Here is a 24227-nt window from a genome sequence, read left to right on the forward strand (position 1 = left end):
AAAACATATTATGACCCCATTGAGAAGCTTGTCCTGATTCTCTATAATTTTGGCCTCCTAGAAAACGGTGTACCCTTAGTCAAGTAGTGGGAAGAGCTTGAACTGGATTATTGCTCTCTCAATTCTTAAAGAAGAATTGCTGCCATGCCAGCAAGCTCTCATTCGTTTTTAGAGTTCAGTCGTGCAAAATTACAAGCATGTGTTCCTCTAGCATTGACAATATGAAAAAGCAAAAGTAGAAGACCAATCTTTTTTAGTTTCCTTCCAGATTCTTCTTGCCCCACGTTTCTTTTATCTGTTGCCATTCCTTTAGGCTCTTCCTCTGTCCCTCATGCTTGTAGTCTCCCTTGGAATTCTTTAATACTGGCTGTAATTTCTGACGAAGAAGGGGAGCTCCCCAAATTCTAGAGCTTTCACAAAGGCTACACTCATAAATTTTTAAGGCCTAGGTATCTACCAATCTACTAGATGTTTATAATTAAGCGTTTCACAAATATTTCAACCTCAGTATTTCAGCACTTAAAATCTCTCTCTCCACTAACTTGCTTTTCTTCACTTTTCCCTGTCTCAAATACCACCATCTGTCTAATCACCCAAGTCCCCAAGTTCACATTCTTCATGCTTCTCTTTCCCTGATGTTATAGTGTGTAATTCTTTGTAAAATTTTATTCACTTCAAATCTTTGGGAATTTTAAAATTTCGTTCTTCCTTTTCATCCCATCTGGCATTGCCTTAGTTCAGACTTCTACAACTTTTCCAGGTCTTCTTAACTCATCTCCCTACCTCTAGCCATTTCTCCTCTTTTTCAGATCACCATCCCAAATCTTTTTCTGCTTTTTGCCAAAATGGACATATATCACATTAGTTACTTCCAAAAAAAATCTAATTTCCTTCCAGGAGGAAAAAATATGCAACTTTTAAGTAAATCACATTAGACCCATCAAGTTTTAACTTCTGCCAGTTTGTTGAGTCTTTTGGTCTTTCCTACATGAAGTTTAATGGTACTTGAGGTACTGAATTGAAAGCAGTACTTACCATGGTACTTAGCATGGTACTTCCCATGCTTTCCCTATCTCTAGGACTTTGTGTGGGATTTCCCTCAGTCTAGATACTCTTTCCTACATTCTCACTCAGTTAACTCTCACTTTTTTTTTTTTTCAAAGTATGGCTCAGATATTCCCCATTTTGGAACTTTCCTCTAAACCCAGACCCTCCTCAACCCATCCCCATCTCACCCCCAGACTGTGTCGGGTACCCTTCCTAAGTGCTCTAATGGCACAATAAGCTTTCTGTTCTTAACGTATTCATCAAACTGGGTGATAAATTATTATAACTCCATTTTTAGGCTTCCCTGGTGTCTCAGATGGTAAAGACTCTGCCTGTAATGCAGGCGACCCAGGTTTGATCCCTGGGTCAGATAGTTCCCTGGAGAACAGAATATCTACCCACTCCAGTATTCTTGCCTGGAGAATCCCATGGACAGAGGAGCCTGGCCATGGTGTCACAAAGAGTTGGATATGACTGAGCGACTAATACAATTACTCATGGTATCGTTCCTTGAAGAATGAAGACTATTTGTTTTTGCCCACACATCCACAGTGCTCAACACAAAAAATGACAAATTTGAATAGAATGTTAAATCAACAAATGAACAAATATTGAACAGTCCAGAAGTCAATGCATTCTGACATTAGCCAATATAGAACTGATTCTTTTTATTAACTTCCAAGGGAAAACCAATCCACAACAAATGTTGGTATTTTTGACTTGGAATGATCCGTAGGTATTTAAGAAATGGGTAATATTGCATTTCACTCAAGACAAAGTTAAAACAAATCCAGTAGACCTGTTACTTTTTTAGTAGCTATAATATTAAGAGAGCAACCAAGGTTTCCTTCTGACCTTTCCCCCTTATACCTCTCAGCTAGTTTACCTGCTCCCCACCCTACTTCTAGATGATTTCCCCCATGACTATCCATTTCCTTCTCTTAAATTGCCTCAGTTCTGCCCTCCCATTGTGTAGAATGGTTATCTGATGTTACTGAGACCCAGGCTTTGTGAGGGAGGTAGATTCTTCACCTGAGACTTAATAACACCTCTCACCAAAGGAAAGTCTTATTCTATCAATGATTTCTTGCAGTTGCCAAGATAAAAGTGTCTCCACATCATTCAGTTCAGTTCCATTCAGTCGCTCAGTCGTGTCCAACTCTTTGCAACCCCATGGACTGCCACACGCCAGGCCTCCTTGTCCATCACCAACTCCCGGAGCTTGCTCAAACTCATGTCCACTGGGTCAGTGATGCCATCCAACCATCTCATCCTCAGTTATCCCCTCCTTCTTCTGCCTTCAATCTTTCCCAGCATCAGGGTCTTTTCCAATGAGTCATCTCTTCACATCAGGTGGCCAAAGTATTGAAGTTTCAGCTTCAACATCAGTCCTTCCAATGAATATTCAGGACCGATTTCCTTTAGGATGGACTGGCTGGATCTCCTTGCAGTCCAAGGGACTCTCAAGAGTCTTCTCCAACACCACAGTTCAAAAGTAAAAATAGAGCACTTATTAGTTTTTCACACATTCCAACTTCATCTTATATATCAAACCAATGGACACAGGGTTATTAGCAAATGGACAGAGCTTTCTCCAGCTTACCTAAATGTAAAACTCAAGTTTTATTTAAAACATAAAGCAACCCCAAAATGTGGCTTCATTTTATCTCATTAACTCCTCTCTACCCACAGGCTACACTGACTGATTCAAAACAGAAAATAAGCAATAGCCTTTTTTAGTACAGTAGTGATTTTTAAAAACATCCTTCAAGGTGAGAAAAACAGGACTGCAGGGAGCAGATTATGAAACAAAGCTTTATACTTTATCTCTTAAATCAACAAATTAACATCATGTTTAAATCAAAACTCTAATTAGTTGGTTGAGTCATTTAGCAGCTGTTGGCAGAGAGACCCAGACATAAAAGTATGTTATGATTTGTGTATTTGTCCAAGTATCTAACATAAAGTGAGCCTTCAGAGCAAAATGAACAACTTTCTCCTCATAAGTAGGTTGTTCTGAGAAAATCAGTCAGTTTGAGCCATGTTTAAGTCTATCTTGATTCTTCCAGAATGTTGCAAATAAATTACATTTGAATGCCCTGAGATTTTTTTTTTCTTATGAAAGTGTTGAAATCTTACCCTTTACTGATTAACTTACACAGGAGATACAATCGATCAAAAACTATTGATTATTGGGAACCTAATATTGAAATGAGTTTTTAAAAGCAGAAGAAGAGAGTTACAGTGTCTATTCAGACCATGACCAGATGACAACATGAAATGGGAGATTGATCTTTCTCATCGATCTTTCTCAATGTTTTTTTTTTAATATGTTTTTATACTTATAAAGAGTACTTAAATGTTTGACCTTGAATTACAGTTGTTTGTATATATGTTTTCTCTTTTATACAGAAGAGTACCAATTCCTTGTAAGAATGAGCCATATCTTAGTCATATTTGCATTCCATAAGTATAGTAATTTGCAGGATATATATTTTTAATAAATTTATTCATTTAATATTTATTAGGCATTGTGCTATCCATAAAGGTACATGGACTACTAATACAGAGCAGATCCCTGCCTTCATAGGGCTAACTGTGTATTAACAGCAGGAGAGAGAAACAGTCATAAAAAGATGAAAATAATGATGATATAAAAAAAGATTATGATGTTATGTGTATTGAGAGGAGAATAGACAAGGGTATATATATGATCGAGAGGAACAAGGTGGGGATCACTTTAGATTGTGTTAAAGTTATGGTTAGGCAGTAGTGGTCAAATAAGACCTCCCTGATAAGATGATATTTACACAGGTCACTGAACTTGGAGAATAAAATGCATAATTGTCATGGTGTCATGAACAAAAATGCTCCAGTTGTAAGGACTGGAAGTGCAAAAACTCAGTGGTGTGAAAGAAGTTGAAGCATTCTTGGGCTAGAAATGATTCTAGTGTGGCTGGAGCTTCGTGAATGATAGAGAATTGTGCCAGGTAGTCCAGAGCCAGAAAAATGTAGAACCATACAGGTTATCATAAGGAATTGATATTATACTATATGAACAATTTCAGAAGGGTTGTATATTTTGTGAAGATTACATTAGCTTAAATATACACTTTATATACTTTTATAAAGGTTACAATGAAATAAAGATGGACAAGATTTAAAACATGGACACTGCTTTATCACAGGAGCTCGTGAGAGGGAGAAATGTAGTTTGGATCATGAGAGGTAAAAATATAAGGACTATGCACATTTGGAGTAGAATCTGCAGGACTCAATGATAGATTCCATTTAGGAGTGAAAAATTAAAAGCCTCAAGGATAATTTTTTGTGTTTTTCCCAAGAAAATGAATAGTTGGATAAGTGAAGTGAAGTGAAGTCGCTCAGTCGTGTCCGACTGTTTGCGACCCCATGGACTGTAGCCTAACAGGCTCCTCCATCCATGGGATTTTCCAGGCAAGAATACTGGAGTGGGTTGCCATTTCCTTCTCCAGGAGATCTTCCCAACCCAGGGATTGAACCTGGGTCTCCCTCATTGTAAGCAGATGCTTTACCATCTGAGCCACTGGGGAAGTCACCAGAAGGATAATGGCCATACACTTTTTTGTAACCTCAGGCTTATTGATTATTGGCCGGTTGTTTAACTGTTTGAACACACAACACACGAATGATGGGATTACTGTGATTGCATTTACCCTTCTTAGTTTATGTAAGTCTCAAGGAATTTGGAGTGGTGAGTTTGGACATGTACACATGGAATATCAAAGATTTTCACAAATGCTGGTCGGGGTCCTTGGCTAACAGAAGACTCTGCCTTGGGCCTGCCGGTGTAACAAACTGCACTCCACTATCTGCATTGTCCTTCTGAGTGAGTTTGTTTCCCAGAACACGTGGCTACAACAATGTGAGTAAAAAATTGTTGTTGTAATTTATTTTGTACTAAATAGAGTTCTTCTCGTGCATTTTGAGAAAGCGAACGAGGGCTATTTAAATCAAGATCTCCTTTTAAAGTATCAAATAGGTTATTTAGTTGGTAATTAGTAATGCCTAAAGAAGGTCTAATCTAATTTATATCACCTAAGGGCTTTAGCTATGTAGTATTGACATGTGGAACAAGATTTTTTAATACGTTTTAATTCCAGTTGTGTATCTATAAGTTTTTTAGCTGCCTGTAATTTCTTTTTCATGAGGGGCCACTGCCCTGGTGGCTCAGCTGGTAAAGAATCCGCCTGCAACGCAGGAGACCTGAGTTCGATCCCTGGGTTGGGAAGATCCCCTGGAGAAGGGAAAGGCTACCCACTCCAGTATTCTGGCCTGGAGAATTCCATGGACTGTATAGTCCATGGGGTCCCAAAGAGTCAGACACGACTGAATTGGATAAGAGTGGGAGACAAATAGATGGTAGACCAGAAAAACCGGGAGTTCCATTTTTTTTTTTTTTTTTTTTTTTTAGATGTTTTAGGTTTTTGAAATGTAACTAGTCATCCAGCTGGAGGTAGACAGTGTTCGAGAGTAGAATTCAAGGGTGCGATGCTCAGGGGAGAGATTTAGCATAGAGTTGGGCATCGAGCACTGCTCAACATATAGACAATGTTTAAAATTGAGACTAAATGATAATCTACAAAGAGAGTGTTAGGAAAGATGAGAGGGAAGTGTAGAGAGTCTAGTTCTCTAAGGCACTACATCATTTTGGAGTACAAGAAGGAAAGAGAAGCCAGTAAATGAGACTGAAAGAAGTAGCCAGGAAAAAGAATCAGAGTGCAGTGTCAGAAATACAGTGTATGCTTGTTCATTGAATTTGATAATTCAGCAAACACTAGATTATGATTCCAAGTAAATAGGCATCAAAGTTGAAAATCCCTGGATAGTCTCTTAGGCCTTCATGACACTCAGAGTAACAGCCAATATACAGAAACTTTCCATCACTGCTGCTGCTGCTGCTGCTAAGTCACGTCAGTCATGTCTGACTCTGTGCAACCCCATAGATGGCAGCCCACCAGGCTCCTCCGTCCCTGGGATTCTCCAGGCAAGAATATCACTAGTTGTCTGATACTTTCTAAAGGTAATTCATAATAATAATTAAAGCATTAAAAAATATATTTGCCTCCAATTATATATCTTACCTCCAAAGCAAATAAAATGTATTTTTGTTGCTCACCATGAGTTTTTTTTTTTTTTTTATCAACAGATAAAAATATCATAGTATGTGAGGGGATGGTATGACTTTTGATAATGTGCTTATCTTATCCTAGCAATAAAAATTCACTGTGTTATCTTTGCCAGGAGTTTGGGTGACACCTCGACACATTGTCGTCAATTCTACAACAGTGGAATTATTTTGGAGCCCACCAGAAAAGCCCAATGGCCTCATTTCTCAATATCAATTGAGTCGTAATGGAAGCTTGATTTTCCTGGGGGGCAGTGAGGAACAGAATTTCACTGATAGAAACCTGGAGCCCAACAGCAGGTAAACTAAAAGAAAACTTGACCAGTCACACAGTGAGAATTTTAGATTTTTCAGTATCAAGAATGAGTCCATCTCCAACTGAAACAGTATTATATCAATTTGTTGATTAACCTCCTCATGTATTAGCCATTCCATAGCTAATGAGATCTCTTAATCTATTTCAGACTGAAGACCCAAGCACTAGCTCATTATACTAGTCCTCAGAGGATGTGAAATTCCTTTAAAATGTAAATTAATAGTCTTTTATTTGACATGAGAATTTTAAAGTACATAAAATATACAAAGCATTAAATTTTTTAAATTATCAAATGATCTTCAAAAACATGCATCCCTAAACTAGCAAGAAAAGAGATTTAAAGAGGTTTGTTTTACATCAACAGCCTTTATTTCTGGTATAGTGTTTTCTCTACTTGTGATACTATGTATAGACATGAGTAGTTTGGGGGGAAAGTTCCACATATTTGCAATTCATTCCCATTCATTTCTCAGCAGAGATAAAATATATCTTGGATCAACAGATGTTTTATTGCAAGGAGTAGAGTTCAGCTTAGTTTTATTGTAGAGAGTAGTGGATCAATTTAGAAACATCTTTCTCTAAACATACTTCCCAAAACTGTAAGCCATTAAAGATGGAGAAGATTCATTTGAATCCTCCACAATCGACCAGCACACTCCAAGACTTTCCTGAAATCTTTAAGAAAAGCAGTTAATTACTCAAGGGTTAAAAATAAAATGGGAAAAGGACCAAACAGTGGAGAGAGCATTGCCTGTGCTAGGAAAACTCTAGGAAAGCTCTATAGTAAAGTTTCTGAATAGGAAGCAGGGAATTTGCAGTTTGTCACAAATTTAAGACTAAGCAATAGATAGAAGACCCAACAATCAATGTTCAGTTCCCTGTGCATTGCTTTATCACAATTCTTTCTTTCTGAAATATAGATATGCTTATAAGTTAGAAGCCACAACTGGAGGTGGCAGCAGTCCAAGTGATGAGTACATTATACAGACACCTATATTAACGCCAGAAGAAATCCAGCCTCCATATAACATCACAGTAATCGGACCTTATTCCATATTTGTAGCTTGGACACCACCAGGTAAGAAATAGAACTTGTGCATGTGTATAAAACATTTTAGAGGAAATTAACTGGAGATAGGATGAAAATGTGAATTTAGTAAGTCAGAAGGACACAATCTGTCTCTGGATAAGTATAAACAGAATAAACCAAACCACACTCACAGGTGTTTATACGCATAAACATTTATATACATACATATAGATAGATACAGGTGTAGGTGTGAAGATAAAGATATATAGATACCTAGATATATGTATTTCTATCAAAGCAATACTTTCAAATACCAGCACCTAAAAATCTCTTCTTCTTCATACATATCCAAGATAAGTCACATAGGTCTGAATTACCTTGAACATTCATTTCTACAGGATCCCCCAGATTGAATCATTGGTGTTATAGTAGTGAATGGGGAATTCAGAAAAAAATGGACCACTCCACTCATATACCTTGAGTTGTGACCAGTTGTGGTAGCTGAATTTTACCTCTGAGCTGTGTAGCCTCCATCAAGCCATTGACTTAATAGTGGGTTGCTTTTGTGGTTTGAAAGTGAAGTCGCTCAGTCGTGTCTGACTCTTTGTGACCCTGTGGACTGTAGCCCACCAGGCTCCTCCGTCCATGGGATTCTCCAGGCAAGAATACTGGAGTGGGTTGCCATTTCCTTCTCCAGGGGATTTTCCTGACCCAGGAATTGAACCCAGGTCTCCCGCATTGCAGGCAGAGGCTTTAACCTCTGAGCCACCAGGGAAGCCCACCTTATTTGGAATATAATAATCATCCTTAGCCAAAATTCTGATTGCATTAACTCTGTGGGTTAAATATTACAGTGAAATCTTCTTGCTTTGTCTTTTAACATGCAAGGTATATGGAAGTTTTGTTTCAGTAAAATTTAAAACTGATTTTTATTGTATTATGCACTTCGAAGATATGTGTTTTATGTTGAACATCTAGTCTTAATATGAGGTTGAAACATGAAATGAACTCAAAACCCTATTGTCCCCATCAGATTAAGTTTAGCCACATTTCCATATGGTACTGAAAATAATTGGCTAACAGTCACGTGGGCTGTCAACAGATCTATCTCATAAAATATTTAACAAAGACGTATTTTTCATTGAACATGATTCAGTCAAAACAGGTAATATAGTCATAAACATAACATAAATGTCTAATGCATAAAACTTAAATTCTCATGAACCAACATTTTTCTGCTGTTGGTTCTAAGTACAAAGTACAAACATAATCTAAGAACAAAGACAAAAGGGTCTTTTTTGAGTCAAATCCACAGGCAAAAATCTCTCAAGACTTTCTAAGCAAAAAAAACCTAAGTTGCATAATATATTTGGTGGTTAAATATAAATGATTCCATTCACCTTTGTTTTAAAATGAATATGTAACATACTAAATTAAACAAATCAGGAGATAATCAATAGCACCAGAATGTGTCATCAAGTACTGTAATCCTTATCTCAGTTTTAGAAGCATAGATATTCTTGAACTCTGTTCTTAATTTTAACAGAGGAAAACCCAAATCTCCTACTGTGAAAAATATATAAATTTAGGGTCTTCCCTGGTGATCCAGTGGGTAAGACTCAATGCTCCCAATGCAAGAGAGCTGAGTCTGATCCCTGGGGGCTGCAAATAAGACCCAGGGCAGCCAAATAAATAATTGTTTTTAAATCTGCAAATTTACATATCCTTTTATGGAATTGATTTCTATCTTTATGGAAGAGCATGACTATGTTACCTCCTTTTAGCATGTTTCTCCATGGCATTTTTATGGTGGCGTGATGTTTTTGCCCCACAAAGTAAAATGAGGCATCACAGAACCAGCCTAAGGTCAGATTCAACCTGTTGGCTAGAGACTTCTCAGATTCAGTCCAGGGTCTTGTACTATCCAGGTTCTCAAAGAACATAAAGGGAAGTTCAGGGTGATAAGTAAAATTGATGGTTTCCTAGCTAAGCAACCAGGAATTTTCCATGGTGTATCAAATTCCTTGTCATGTTCACATTATGACATACCTAAATTGCCATTGCTAATCTTAAGACTTTACACTCAGTAAGGATTTGAAAACATCTTTCTTTTTTCTTTTTTTTTAATTTTTTTTGGAGTATGGTTGATTTACAATGTTGTGTTAGTTTCTGCTATACAGCAAAATGAATCAGTTATACATATACATATATTCACTTTTTAAGATTCCTTCCCCATGTAGAAGCATTACAGAGTTTTGAGTAGAATTTCTTGTGCTATACAATAGGTCCTTATTACTTATCTATTTTATATACAGCAGTATGTATATGTCAGTCCCAGTCTCCCAACTTATCCCTCTCCTCCCTTTTCCCCTTGGTATCCTTAACTTTGTTTTCTACATCTATGACTCTATTTCTGTTTTGTAAATAAATTCATTTGTAGCATTTTTTCAGTTTCCACATTTAAACAACTTCATATATTTGTGCCATCTATTAGCTGACCTTAAATAAGTCAGTTTGTCTGAGTCGCAATTATCTCCATCTGTAAAATGGAGATAATTATGGCACCCACATGTAGGGTTATTATAATGATTAAATGAGATGATTTATATAGTTGACATATTATCTGGTCTGTATAATATTCTACGTGTGCAGACTGCACTCAGTCTCTTGGTCATGTGCGACTCTTTGTGACCCCATGTACTGCAGCCCACCAGGCTCCTCAGTCCATGGAATTTTCCAGGCAAGGATATTCTATAGGTAGTGATAATTTTTGGATAATTAGTTTTACCTTTAATTATTTTTAAATGAATTTTATTGAAGTAGAGTTGTTTACAATGTTATATTACTTTCTATTGCACCAAAAAATGAATCAGCTATACATATACATACACCCTCTCTTTTTTGAATTTCCTTCCCATTTAGGCCACCACAGACAGCTGAGGAGAGTTTTCTGTGCTATACAATAGGTTCTCATTGTTATCTGTTTTATACACAGTAGGGACTATATGTCAATCCCAGTCTCCCAATCCTTAACATCCCTCTCCCTTTCCCCGCTTGGTATCCATGTTTGTTCTCTACGTCTGTGCTTCTATTTTGCAAGTAAGTTCATCTATACCATTTTTTATGAATTCCATATATATATGTGTTAACATACAATATTTGTTTTCTGACTTAATTCATTCTGTATGACAGTGTCTAGGTCTATCCACGTCTCTACAAATTTTAAATATGTATTTGTCCCAAGATCTGTTAGGTCGCAAGGCCCCCACTTTCAAAATGATAAAACTGTAGACTGAAAAACTGGGTTTGTAGATTTTGAGACTTGTTTCCTGGAATTTTGACACTTTTTTCTTTGAGTTAAGCATCATATTTCTATGTTTAATGTATAATGTTTCTACTTAAAAAAAGGATCATTGTGAAATAAAACACGGATTTTGCTTTTTTAATGTCACCTTAACCCTTATCCACCTCAGGCTTTGTAGAAATCTTTCGTTGTAGCCCATCCTGAGCGATATCGTAGAAACGCTTTACATGCTAACTCTAACATTGTAACCAATGGTTAATAAATCTATAATATCCAGACCTGTCAATCTTTTAGTTTCAGATGCACAAAATCCATTACAGAAACCCTATAATATATGGAAAGATTAAAATCTTAAATTAAACTTTTTTCCTGGTGCCTAGAAGGATTTTGGACTCAGTAAACAGGCAGATGATTTTGACTTGTGTATAATCTACAGTTGATTTTATTGGAAAGTACCTCATGCTGTGTTTTGATTTAGATACTAAAAACATTATTCTGTTCCTGAAGAGTCACAAATATATATTTTAAACAGGAAGAAAACAAACTTGTTATAACTGGAGGTTGTTTATTTGCTGACAATCAAGAGCTTTCTATGGATTCATCATAGGATCCTGCCATTACAAAGTGATTATATCATACACAGAGCTGGAAGATGGACAATCCATGCCTGTAGTTCCCCAACCTGAGTGAACATTAGAAGCACCTGGAAAGCTTGTGCAAAGATAAGCTCTCAAACCCAAGTTTATGAATAAAAATGTCCTGGATGGAATTAAGTGCCCTAGGTCAGCGGTCCCCAACCTTTTTAGCACCAGAGACTGGTTTCATGGAAGACAGTTTTTCCATGGACCCAGAGGTCAGAGGATGGTTCTAGAGTGACTCAAGCACATTACATGTATTACACTTTTTAGGCATGCATGCTAAGTTGCTTCAGTCATGTCCAGCTCTTTACAACTGCATGGACTGTAGCCTACCAGGCTCCTCTGTCTGTGAGAGTCTCCAAGCAAGAATACTGGAGTGGGTTGCCATGCCTGATCCAGGGGATTTTCCCAACCCAGGGACTGAACCCGTGTCTCTTAGGTCTCTTGCATTGACAGGAAGGTTTTTTAACACTAGTGCCATCTGGAAGCACATTGTGCACTTTACTTCTCATCTAATGCCACTGCTAATCTGACAAGATGTACCAGTCTGCAGCCTGGAGGTTGGAGACCCCTGCCGTAGGTCACTGTGATGTGCTCCAAGTGTAGTAACCATGGATCACCCACACCAGGCAAAAGTGATCAGTTACAATAAAACTCTGAAAAATGTGAATTAGACCAGTTTCCCTTGAATGTCCAAAGCCAAATTAATGGTTAACTTAACTGATTTTTTCACATACTTTTTTGGGTCAGTAAAGATGGAGTGTCCTTATATAGGTAAGTTGCTGGAAGGAAAAAGTCTCTGTGGTTGCCTGGCAACAAAAAATGACTTTTGCAATTAAGTGTGCTCTCAGTTTACATGTTATTATTTCAATGATATGTATAAATTGTATTATTATGCTATCTATAAATAGTATTATTATTATAAGTCCTATTATTGATAGTAAAAGGGTGCAGCCCAGAAAATATATGAGAATATTCAAAGGAAGAGAAATTGTAGTAATGATGGCAAGAATCATACATATTCATTAACATTACATGTTTATATTTGCCATTTGTTAAATTCCTAGTTTATGGCAAACACTTTGATATGCACTTTCCCTGCCTTGCTACAGTTGATTCTTGTGCAAACCTTGGAAAACAAGTAATATCATCAAAATATTGAGATAAGCAACTTGAATCTTGAGTAGTGTGATTCACTCAAGATCACCCAGCTGAGTCAAGACTCAGACTCAGGTCTGCTGCCTACTACTTACTGCCTTATAAAAGCAATTCCTTCCTGTCTTCAGCTTAACTCTAGAATTCATATCATACTTTGTTTTATTGCCCAAAGTCTTTCAGATTTATGATACAGCAACCAGGTTTTCTGAAATAGTAACCCAGAGGGCCAAGAGCCAGAACTAGGTGTTGGCAAAAACCGAATGATTTGGGCAGGGTGGATGGTTTTTAAGGAATTAATTATGGAAAATGGCAAACCCCTTAAGGGAAAATATCTCTTGCGGTGTGAAGAAACTAGTAACCAGAATCCTTTACTGACCCATCCAGAAGTACAGAAAGAATAACATGACATAGCAAAACTAGATTCCAGGTCCAAGAAGATCTTAATTAGGAGAGAGAGAATAAGAGTCATTTCTCAATTGACTACAAAGAGGTTCCACCTGTGGCTGATTCGTGTCACTGTATGGCAAAAAGCAGCACAATATTGTAAAGTAATTTTCCTCCAATTAAAATAAATTAGTTAATTAAAAAAGAAAGACTTTTAACACCTTGGTATATATTCTTTTGGGCTTCCCAGACAGCTCAAGTGGGAAAGAATCCACCTGCCAATGCGGACGATGTGGATTTGATCCCTGGGTTGGGAAGATTCCCTGGAGAAGGAAATGGCAACCCACTCCAATATTTTTGCCTGGAAAATCCGGTGGACTGAGGGGCCTGGTGGGCTAGAGTCCATGGGGTCACAAAAGAGTAGGATACAATTTAGAGACTAAACAACAAAGAGACATTCTCTTACCTCCCAGATAAATCTTGGTTCATTTTATCTCATATATTACTTGATAAATGTTAGAAGTAAGATTATCAAAACCCTCCAAACTCTAGAAAATTAAGATTTCCACTTTTTTGTATATGATTTGTATCTTCAAATTAGATGACATGCAAACAACATATCCTTATAAAATATTTGCTGAATTAATAATGAAAGAAAATGGTGAGAAAACTTCTAAAATTTATCATTCAGGGAAATATAAATAAATTTTAGATTTTCTGCCATTTAAAATTATTCAGACACTTGTTTTCCTATAGAAACCCACGTTCAGTGGGCATTGGCTCTGTGCTGGCCATTCGTACTTGAATCTACAGGTAGCATAAACAGGATTAGTTTATTCCTAAACATTTCTTCTTACCTTTTACCAGCTCTGAACCTTGGGTCAGAACTTAAACATTTATATTAAAGATGAAAAGGATATATGTTGCCTTAATGGTTGAAAAAGTATGGAAAACGAAGTAGAAAATACTTCATGGGACACAAATGATTTACTAAGATTAGAAATTAAGATAAGCATCCCTACCATTTTAGAATCCAAACATTCAAAATTATTTAAACTCTGAAGGTAATAATGGGACTTTCTAATTTATCAAGGTGATGACTCTATTTTGAACTATCCTAGCCCTTAATCATCTTCTAATTAACAATGTCATTGGATCCAACATCCGCTTTTTCTCACTAAAGATAATGAGTTATTTAGGCTTGATGCATAATATTGAAATACTGGTGCCTTTCCTTTCACATTTATCTCTTAGCCCATTACCTCTGTTGCCAGTTCTTCTACTGAGAAATCATTTAAATTAATATTGCTTAGAAATATAAATGATTTTTATTAATCAAGTTTTAATTAAGGGGTAGCTATTGGCCTCTCTGTAGACATTAAACATCTTGGTGTCCAGTAAACTCATCAATGCAGTGTATTATATCAGATACTGTCCATTTAAAGTCAAATTGGCATAAGACTTTTTAAAGTATTCATGTCACATTAATTGGGATAATTCAATACTGGCAGTTGTTTCAAGCTTCTTATGTGTGCCATAGACAAGTGGCAAGTAGTGCTGAGTTTCAGAAAAAATGTAAAATCATTGCAATGATTTGTAGTTTATTTTGTGTATTAATTTACCTATCTTGTTTCAGTTTTATTGAATATAATTAACAAATGGTAATATATTTAAACTGTGTAATGTGATCATTTGATATAAGTGTACATTGTGAAACTATTTCCACCATTAATTTAATTAACACATTCATTAGCTCATATATTCTCTCATTTTTCTAGTCTTTGTTATTTTTTTTTTCTGGGTGGGAACACAGGATCTATTCTCTTAGCAAATTTCAGTTGCACAATACAGTTCAGTTCAGTCACTCAGTTGTGTCCGACTCTTTGCAACCCCATGGACTGCAGCACACCAAGCCTCCTTATCCATCCCCAACTCCCAGAGTTTACTCAAACTCCTGTCTGTTGAGTCGGTGATGCCATCCAACCATCTCATCCTCTGTCGTCCCCTTCTCCTCCTGCCTTCAATCTTTCACAGCATCCGGGTCTTTTCAAATGAGTCAGGTCTTCACATCAGGTGGCCAAAGTATTGGAGTTTCAGCTTCAACATCAGTCCTTCCAGTGAATATTCAGGACTGATTTCCTTTAGGATTGACTGGTTGGATCTCTTTGCAGTCCAAGGGACTCTCAAGAGTCTTCTCCAACACCACAGTTCAAAAGCATCAATTCTTCGGCGCTCAGCTTTCTTTATGGTCCAACTCTCACATCCATACATGACTACTGGAAAAACCATAGCCTTGACTAGACGGACCTTTGTTGGCAAAGTAATGTCTCTGCTTTTTAATATGCTGTTTAGGTTGGTCATAACTTTTCTTCCAAGGAGCAAGCATCTTTTAATTTCATGGCTGCAATCACCATCTGCAGTGATTTTGGAGCCCAAGAAAATAAAGTCAGCCACTATTTCCCCATCTATTTGCCATGAAGTGATGGGACCGGATGCCATGATCTTAGTTTTCTGAATGTTGAGCTTTAAGCCAACTTTTTCACTCTCTTTCACTTTCATCAAGAGGCTCTTTAGTTCTTCTTCACTTTCTGCCATAAGGGTGGTGTCATCTGCATATCTGCACAATACAGTATTATCATCTATATAGTCACTATGTTTTACAATCAATCCTCAGACCTTATTCATCTTATAACTGAAAGTATGCACCATTTACTAACTTCTTATTTCACCCATCCTCTCAACCCCTGGCAACCACCATTTAGTCTGTTTCTATGGGTTCAGCTTTCTTTAAAAATGAGTCCATGTATAAGTGATACCATTCAGTATTTGTCTTTCTCCATCTGGCTCTATCACGTGATATCCTCCAGTTTCATCCAGGTTGTAGCATACAGCAGGCTTTCCTTTTTTAAGATTGAACAATATTCCAATCTTAAATCTATTCCATTGTGTGTATATCATATTTTCTTAATCTGTTCATCCATTAATGGACATTTAGGTTGTTTTTATACCTTGGCTATTATGAATAATGCTTTGGTGAACACAGCAGTGCAGTGAGATCATTATCTCATTTACTTTGAATATATACCCAGAAGTAGAATTGCCAGATCATGTAGTAGTTCTACTTTTAATTTTTTTTTGAGGAACCTCCATGCTGTTTTCCATAGTGCTGTATCAGTTTACATTCCCAACAACAGTGTACAAGGTTTCCTTTTTCTCTACATCCTTACCAGCGTTTGTGATCTCCTATCTTTTTTGATAACAGAGATCCTAACAGGTGTGAAATGATATCTCATTGTGGTTTTGATTTGCATTTACCCACTGATTATTGATGGTGAGCACCTTTTCATGTACCTATTGACCATTTGTATATCTTCCTTGGAAAATTGTCTTTTCAGGTCCTTTGTCCATTTTTTAATTGAGTTATTTTTTTTTTACTATCGGATTGTATGGGTTCCTCATATACTTTGGATATTTAATCCCTCGTTAGATATGTGGTTTGCAAATATTTGCTCTTATTCAATAGGCTTTCTTTTCATTCTATTAATGGTTTCATTTGCTCTGTAGAAGGTCCTTAGTTTGATGTAGTCCCATCTGTTTATTTTTGCTTTCATTGTCTTTGCTTTTGATGTTTAGTAAATTTATCTTACCTTTTTGAGTTCTAATGTGTTTTTGGCATTTTCAAAGAGATTAACACATATTATCTCATTTAATGTTCATAACAACTTGTAGTGAATCCAATGTTCTCCCTTTGTTGCTAATGAGAAAGGTTAATTTCTGTGCTGAAAGCTTTTCTCTAGGTGATTCACCACATAGGTGTCAGAGCCAACTAGCAATAAATTTCACTCCAAATTCTTTGAGCAAACAAACTATACCATATTTTTACACTATTTTTCTACCTAACAATGTGTAAAGCAAATTATTTTCTTCTGCATTCTACCACGATCCAGTTCAAAACTGAAAAAACTATTGCCATAGATACAGCAAGCATATATGAAGACAAAGTTGTTCAAGGGCAGTTCATTCAGTAACCCAGTAGGATCATCTTATTTGCAGCTTAAAATTTCACAGGATGTAATTCATTTACATTTGAGTAGATTGATTCATCTATTCATTTCAACAAATGAGAAAATGTTTACTAAGTCCCTCTCTAGGGGGTACCGGGCATGATTCTAGACATTTTGAGTTTAAAAAAAGAAGGAGTGAGATATTGTCCCTCTTGTCAAAAACTCTACCATCTAGTTGAACAGAAAAGATATAGAATTATACAAACTATGTAAAATTTCCATACAGTTGGTATGGATGTGTGTTTAAGAGGGTCCAGTTTCACTTCCATGGCCCCCAAAGGAAATTACCAACATATCCACATCTCTAAAAAGGAGACATGCAGCTAATTTGCTAAAAGCATTATGTTAAGCACAGCCCATGGTTTGAAGCAAATGCGGCTATCAAACCAATAGTTTCCCTCTTAGAATTGTTCTTGCTCCAGCTCCTAAAAAAAGATTTTAAAAAAGGATTATTTGATTGACTTGTCCCATTGTAAAGTATGCACCTGCTGTGAAATGAAGCCATGGAGAAAAAAAAAAGTTGAATAATTTAACTTTTTTATTTGTAAAGATAATCAGGGTTTTTCTGATTACATCTTAACTTCATAAATGTTAAATAACCTATCAGCATCTAGTTGTTGTAAATTATGAAAAGGAGCCTTGCAAGGAATATTAACCAACGAAATCTTTGTTCTTTAGTGAACAAGAAAATGTGTTATGGCAGCTTGTCATCGTGCGACTGGTAACTTTGACACCAAATAACAAAACTGCCATTTGCACTTAGGGTAAATTGGTTCACATGAGTTTCCGCTGCTCCTCTTGCTCTGACATAAATTTATGAACTCAGGAACTAACCAAGCTGTGTGGCTTGCCAGCTGACTTTAACAAATATGCCCATTTCATTTCATTTAGTCGTCAGAATACCAGGGGGCTAGGTCATTTCAGACTCATTGCAGATGGTCTAGGGTTTGCAGGAACACAGGAGGCTTTCATGTCACTGTCCTGTAAATTATGACAGTGGAGGGGACCCTCTCTCCTAAATAAGTGCATATCAGTGTTTGACATGATCACAGCTTCAAGGAGCATTTTCTCTTTCAACACCTTACAGGTGTATGTAAAGGACATTTATTTCCGATTAACCAAGACATGAAAAATGCATTTTCTGGGTACACACTTTGACCAGCCATGGTCAAGATTATGTCTATATTTGAAGTGTGGTGTAAGTACAGTTTTGTTCCCTGACCTCCTAGGAGTCCTGTCTTTTAAGCAGAGAAGATACTGGAAGCAGACCAGAAGATGTAAACTACAGACATATAATAAGGTGCAACCTCCAACGAATTGAACAAAAAACCACTCTAAATTACTGTTGAGAATAAAGACTAGGATATCTTGACAGCCTACAACTTTTACATATCCAAGTATATGTAAAAAATAAAGCTAGATAACCAACTTTTGTTATAACAATAATTACTTGAGTCAATATAACATTGATTTGTAATTGGAATAACTGGTTTATATAAAAGATGTGTTCAGCAGTGTTTGTGGGCACATGGAAACAGTGTCATAGCTATGGGGTATTTTTTTTCCCATTTTGCTCAATTTCATTTTGTTTTATAGAGATGTCTGTCATTTACTCGGCACTTTCTGTGTTGTAGTAATGAACTAAAATGTTTTCAATACATTTTTAATTAATCCTTTCATCTCTTTATGAGGTGGCTATTAGTGTCATCATTTTACAGATGAAGAGACTGGTGTCTACAGAGGATGGAGAATTTACCAGGGAATAAGGAAAGTAGAAGAGGGATTTGATCTGACCCCATCCTGTGGTTTATCTAGTTCATCAAGAATTATAGGATATTTTCCAAAGTGTGTTTGTGAAACTTTTCCACAAGATCTATCCTAGGATCAGAGAAGACAGAATAAACATGTAATCTGAGGAGGTTTGAAAAAGCCTGAAGCAGTCACCATAACCTTGTAAATTATTTTAAGGTCTTGCTTTTTATCTTAAAATTTCATGCAAATTTGACGTTGCCTTCCAATGTGTTTGTCTACATCCAAAAAACAATGTATTGTGGAATTTATCATTCAGGGGTACATTTTCCACCCTTTTCTTCTATTGGCAATCTCTTTAGCTAAAGCCTAGTATGCTATTATATTTCTGGATGTTAAGTCAATCTGAAGAGAACCAACCCCAATAACAGGCTCAATGTCCAGGCAGTTCTTCCTCTCTTCATTTTGTCGTAAATATATGTACACAAATAGCACCCTTTTCCCCCACTGCCTTACAAACTATGTTAGGGCAACAACAAGGAGAAATGCCCGAATCTGAGGCAGGATGCTGTGACCTTCCAAGACCTGCTGGAGGGATATTTCCATAACCATATCTTCTGCTGAAGGTCAAATTGCAAACCGAGACAGTCCCTGACTCACTCATTAATCTCTTTTACTACTTGGAGCAGTACTCCCCAAAGATAGTCTTTAGTAGAGAAAAAGAAAACCCTGATTAGATTGCTCTTTTATTTTACCTCTAATACAGTTCTTAAGTTTTTCTCATCCTTAGTGAACTCAGAGTCTCCAATACTCCCTGTAATCAACTCATTTCATCCAACTCTCAAACTTTGTTTTAATTATAGCAGTCTTACTGGGAGAAGGAAAAGCATTCCCAATTTTGTCTTGCAGTTAAGAATGAGACCTTGAAGAATATCTTCTAAATGAGCTCATTACATGTACTCACAATTCCATTAAAGAAAAAATGAATTTACTTAAATTTTCTAGGTATTAATCTTTACTGTGATATCTGAAAAAAAAATAATAATGTAGAATTTTCTGTTACTTGAGACTGAGCAGAGGCATCATGGTCCCAGTCTGCTTTTCATCCCGTGTCTGGGGAAGATTACACATGATGAATCATTTTAAAGCAATAGTAAGTGACAAAAATTAAATGATGTTTGACTGCACCGCAAATAGTATTTATACGTGTTCAACACACTGTTTTTGTCCACATAAACTTTTTTGCTGGTGTGCAGTTAGTTCACTCTGAAGTGACTATATATTCAAAACAATTTAGTAAAGTTCTCATCACTCACTTGCACATATAATTTTCTAATTTTGTGCATTTTATGGAGAAAATCCACACTCAATTTTTGTGAACAGAAATAATGGGGTTCTGCTGGTTTTCCCTAGTTTGGGCAGGGGAGTTATGTGTTTCACAAATTCTACAAGTCAAAACTAGTTGGGGAAAGAGGGACATGTTTGTCCTTGTCTCCAAAAACACTTTGACAAAGTCCACAAATGTCCAGGGTGTATGTATCCCAGTTTGGGAAATCTGCTCTTCAGAACTTTTAATCTTCACCTATAATTTTGTTCCATCAGTGGTAATTCTGACTCCTCCTTCACTTTTGCCCCTGTAATTGGTCTCAAATGGGCCTGAGTTCAAGTTTTGCTGCTTGTATTAATCTATATGATAACTGTAACAAGTTTCTCCTATGAGCCCTAGTTTTCTTATTTTAAAAAAAATGGTAGTAATATTTATCTTACAATATTATCTTCTGGTTTCATTCATTCATTCATTCAATCAATATTTGAGCTACTGATCTGTATTCACATCTAAGCATTGGTTGGAACTTCCTTAAAGAGGAGAACACAGTCCCCTACTGTATGAAGTTGACATTCTAGTGATATTAAAGGAGATAATATATGATGCCTGACACAAGACAGGAATGCAGTGAAATGCTGTTTTTGTTTGTGTTGTTTCTACCATGCAATGACTTTCAAATTGATAGCTCTTCCTCCTGGTTCACATGTTTTCTATCCATCATTCACTTGCCAGCAGTGGTATCTTCCTAAAATGTAAGATAGATCATGTTAACACCTACAGAGTCTTGCGTTGCTGATTGCATATAAAACCAAAACTTCTGGAAGAAATGAAAGATAAAATAGAGTGGCTCACTTGAATTTGAGAGTGGAGAAAGCAGGGTCTACTTTTAAGAGTTTTACTCTATGGCTTCTAGTGTAGAGAAATGGGGAGAGAAAACCCAGGAAGAAGAACACATTTGGGAGTGGAAAACTGTAATTCTTTTTTAGACCTTGTGATTGTGGTCTCTGTGAAGTAGAGTGTTCAAAATACAAATCCACAATGCAGGAGAAATATAAAGTCAGAAATAGGAATTTAGGAATTGATCATACGATAATAGAAGTTAAGCTGTAAGGACAAAAACAACAATTTAATTGGGATGCTTTAAACTTTAAATTCTCAGTCTCAGTTGCCAAATTCAGCACCATCTGGCACCTTCCCAAAGGAACTGATTGATCAGTCCTTCCAATATTGATCAATATTTCCTTCAGAGACTCCTTATTTTAATAATCTATCCTACATTAAGTCCTGAACACCTCTGGTTTCTGCTCACTCTTCTGCCCCTCATGTATTGGAGCTGTAGCTACAAAAAGCAAAACCACATTTAATTCTTTAGACCTCATCTCTCATGAGTTATTGAACCCTATGCTATGGCTTTCCTTGTCTCTGTAGCAGAGAAACTTATTTAAGTACTACAAAGGTAAGTGATGAAGCCCATATATGTTAGAAGCTAGCAAATCAATGAGAAACTTTGGTGGGAAGCTTCATTATATTCTTCATTCAAGGCTCATATCCTCTCCTTTAAAAAGTATGCATGTTGTTCATGACCAAATAAAACTTACAAGCATTTAATTCTGTGACTAGACTGTGAAGAGGCTAAACTGATAAGACCTCCATTCTTTAGGAGGCATTGTGAAAAATGACAGTTTTTAAACCCAAATTTCGTATATATTTAGGTTCATGCGTCTCACTGACAGAGTGGACTGTCCTGACTCAATAATTAATGCACTGGGAATTCTCTAGGTAGACTGTGATTTGGATACTTTATGGGCTATTATGTCAAGGATCTGTGTCAGATGAGATGCATACCCAATGCTTGCAGAAAAATTATTGTCACAAGCAAAACTGATGGGTTTTTTTATGTACTTTAAGAGTAAGTAAACCTAGGAAAAATATAACATCATTTCTAAGCGCCTTGCATGTATTTGCCTTGAAACATGCCTTTGTTTTTATTTGCCTATAGAGTGTATCATTGAATAGAATTGTTATATTTCATTTGTTTTTGAAAATAGATGATAAACATTTCTTACTTTTAGAATAAGCACTCTAATATTTTCCAACTCAGATTTCTTACAATTATTAACTGCTATATTAAGCATTAGTATACCTTGAAGTGTAAATTTTTAAATATACACTGTTCTTAAAAGATGAATATCTGTTGACCGTTTGTTGACCAAATAGACTAACGTGTTTTATTCTCTCTCTTTAAAGGGATCCTTGTCCCCAAAATGCCTGTGGAGTACAATGTCTTACTCAATGCTGGAAGTGCAACACCTCTGATCTCCTCTGTTGGTCATCATCAATCTATCCTTCTGGAAAACTTGGCTCCATTCACACAGTATGAGATAAGGATACAAGCATGCCAAAAAGGTGAAAGTCTTTCAGACACTTGTCCAGGGTTTTTATAAAAAAGAATTTCATTTAAAATTTTTTCAATAAAAAGGAATAGATTCCCAATTCAAAGACAAAGACTAACATTCCATTTCTTATTTGTACTGGACTTTGTACCCAGAAAAAATCAGAGCCCTGCATTGAGTGAAGAATTATGCATTTCTGCACATTAAATCATGAGTATTTAAATATCTGAAAATAGTGGTTTTGCAAAGTCTTGTTTTATAAGACCTTTTAAAAGAAAAACACCTAGATCACATAAAGGAACCATGGGTAATATAAAACAAAATAGGCATTACGAAAGTCTGCTAGGAAATATCCTCACCTTGGTTGTATTTCAGTTTTATTTAGGGGTGAGGTAGTAGGAAAGGAGACATTATTAAGCAGTTGAGTTACACTCAACTGAATCGCAACATATTTTACACTGCTTCCCTGATAACTGTCTCTTGCACCTAAACTGTCACCTTGAGTTTCATGGCTTCAGCTAGTAGTCAATAAAATTGTCATCTACCTGTATGGTCTTGAGAAAGAGCCCCACTCACTTCCTTCATCCTTCTAAGTGTTATATAATAAGTAATACCCAACTGCTAAGAGAAAAAAGGTGTAACTCAAAACAAGTTGCTTCACCTTAGATTAAGGAAACTTACCAATCTTATACTCAACATGCAACTCTTGTCCTTAGGAACTTCTGTCTGCAGATGAATACCATTTCCCATAGAGTTGGTTAGAACTAGGGGTCTGTGATTTTGCTATGCTTCATTTCCAAAACTGAGTCAGTTTGCCCACTGTTCTCTACAAATGAGACCAAGACATTTTGTTTTGGAAAGTATTGTTTTCCTTGCTCCAATAGTCAGCTAATCCACAAGGAAATGGCTTTAAATTAAAGTTTTCTTGATTTAAAAGCAAAATCACTTTCTACACCTCTGTGTATCCTGTGAATTTGAAACCATATCCTTCAAATGCATTATTTGACTTCTGTGTGTCAAGAGAACGATCACTTTTAAATATTGGCAAAATAAGATATTATTATTAAGAGCAGGTCACACATACACTTACTTTAATCATATTTTCACAGTCTGGCTCAAATAACTGCGGTAAACTAGAGAAAACTCAGTTCAAGGTATAAACTTTATTGTCAGGGCCTATGCAAAAATGTGATTAGTTAATGGATTTTCCAAAAATCATTTCTTAAATATTCAAATCCTGTAGAGATGTAAATGCTAATTAAAGTATGTGTAGAACTGTGTATACAAAATTTCAGATACCATGATTTTCATGGTATTCCTACCCTTCTATATGTACATGGAGCTCTTTTCCTTACTTGACAAATTACTAAAGGTATTTTTTTTTCAAGGAGGTTGTGGAGTTAGCAGTAGGATGTTTGCCAAAACAGCTGAAGCAGCCCCCATGGATCTAAATTCCCCTATTCTTAAGGCACTGGGGTCAGCTTGCATAGAGGTTAAATGGATGCCACCTAAAAAACCAAATGGAGTCATCATCAACTACTTTATTCACAGGTAACATTGACTATTATTATTATTGTTAATTATTTAAGATTGTGTACTATTCCAGTACTGTAGACTCAAATATGTTTTCTATTTCCAGAAGAGAATGAA

The 24227-nt window shown here is 36.3% G+C and overlaps 1 protein-coding gene across 1 annotated transcript in view; it reads left to right on the forward strand.

Annotated features, from left to right (window-relative positions):
* USH2A (usherin) overlaps nucleotides 1–24227 on the forward strand; it is a 901466-nt gene that overhangs the window by 726681 nt on the left and 150558 nt on the right. Inside the window, exons 56-59 of the mRNA XM_081491700.1 lie at nucleotides 6331–6514; nucleotides 7451–7608; nucleotides 22432–22590; nucleotides 23966–24128. Of these exons, the coding sequence (XP_081347826.1) occupies nucleotides 6331–6514; nucleotides 7451–7608; nucleotides 22432–22590; nucleotides 23966–24128 (664 nt within the window). The remainder of the gene's footprint in view (nucleotides 1–6330; nucleotides 6515–7450; nucleotides 7609–22431; nucleotides 22591–23965; nucleotides 24129–24227) is intronic.

This window comes from Giraffa tippelskirchi, chromosome 5, assembly GCF_054371585.1.
Source record: "Giraffa tippelskirchi isolate mGirTip1 chromosome 5, T2T-mGirTip1v1.2.pri, whole genome shotgun sequence".
NCBI lineage: Eukaryota > Metazoa > Chordata > Mammalia > Artiodactyla > Giraffidae > Giraffa > Giraffa tippelskirchi.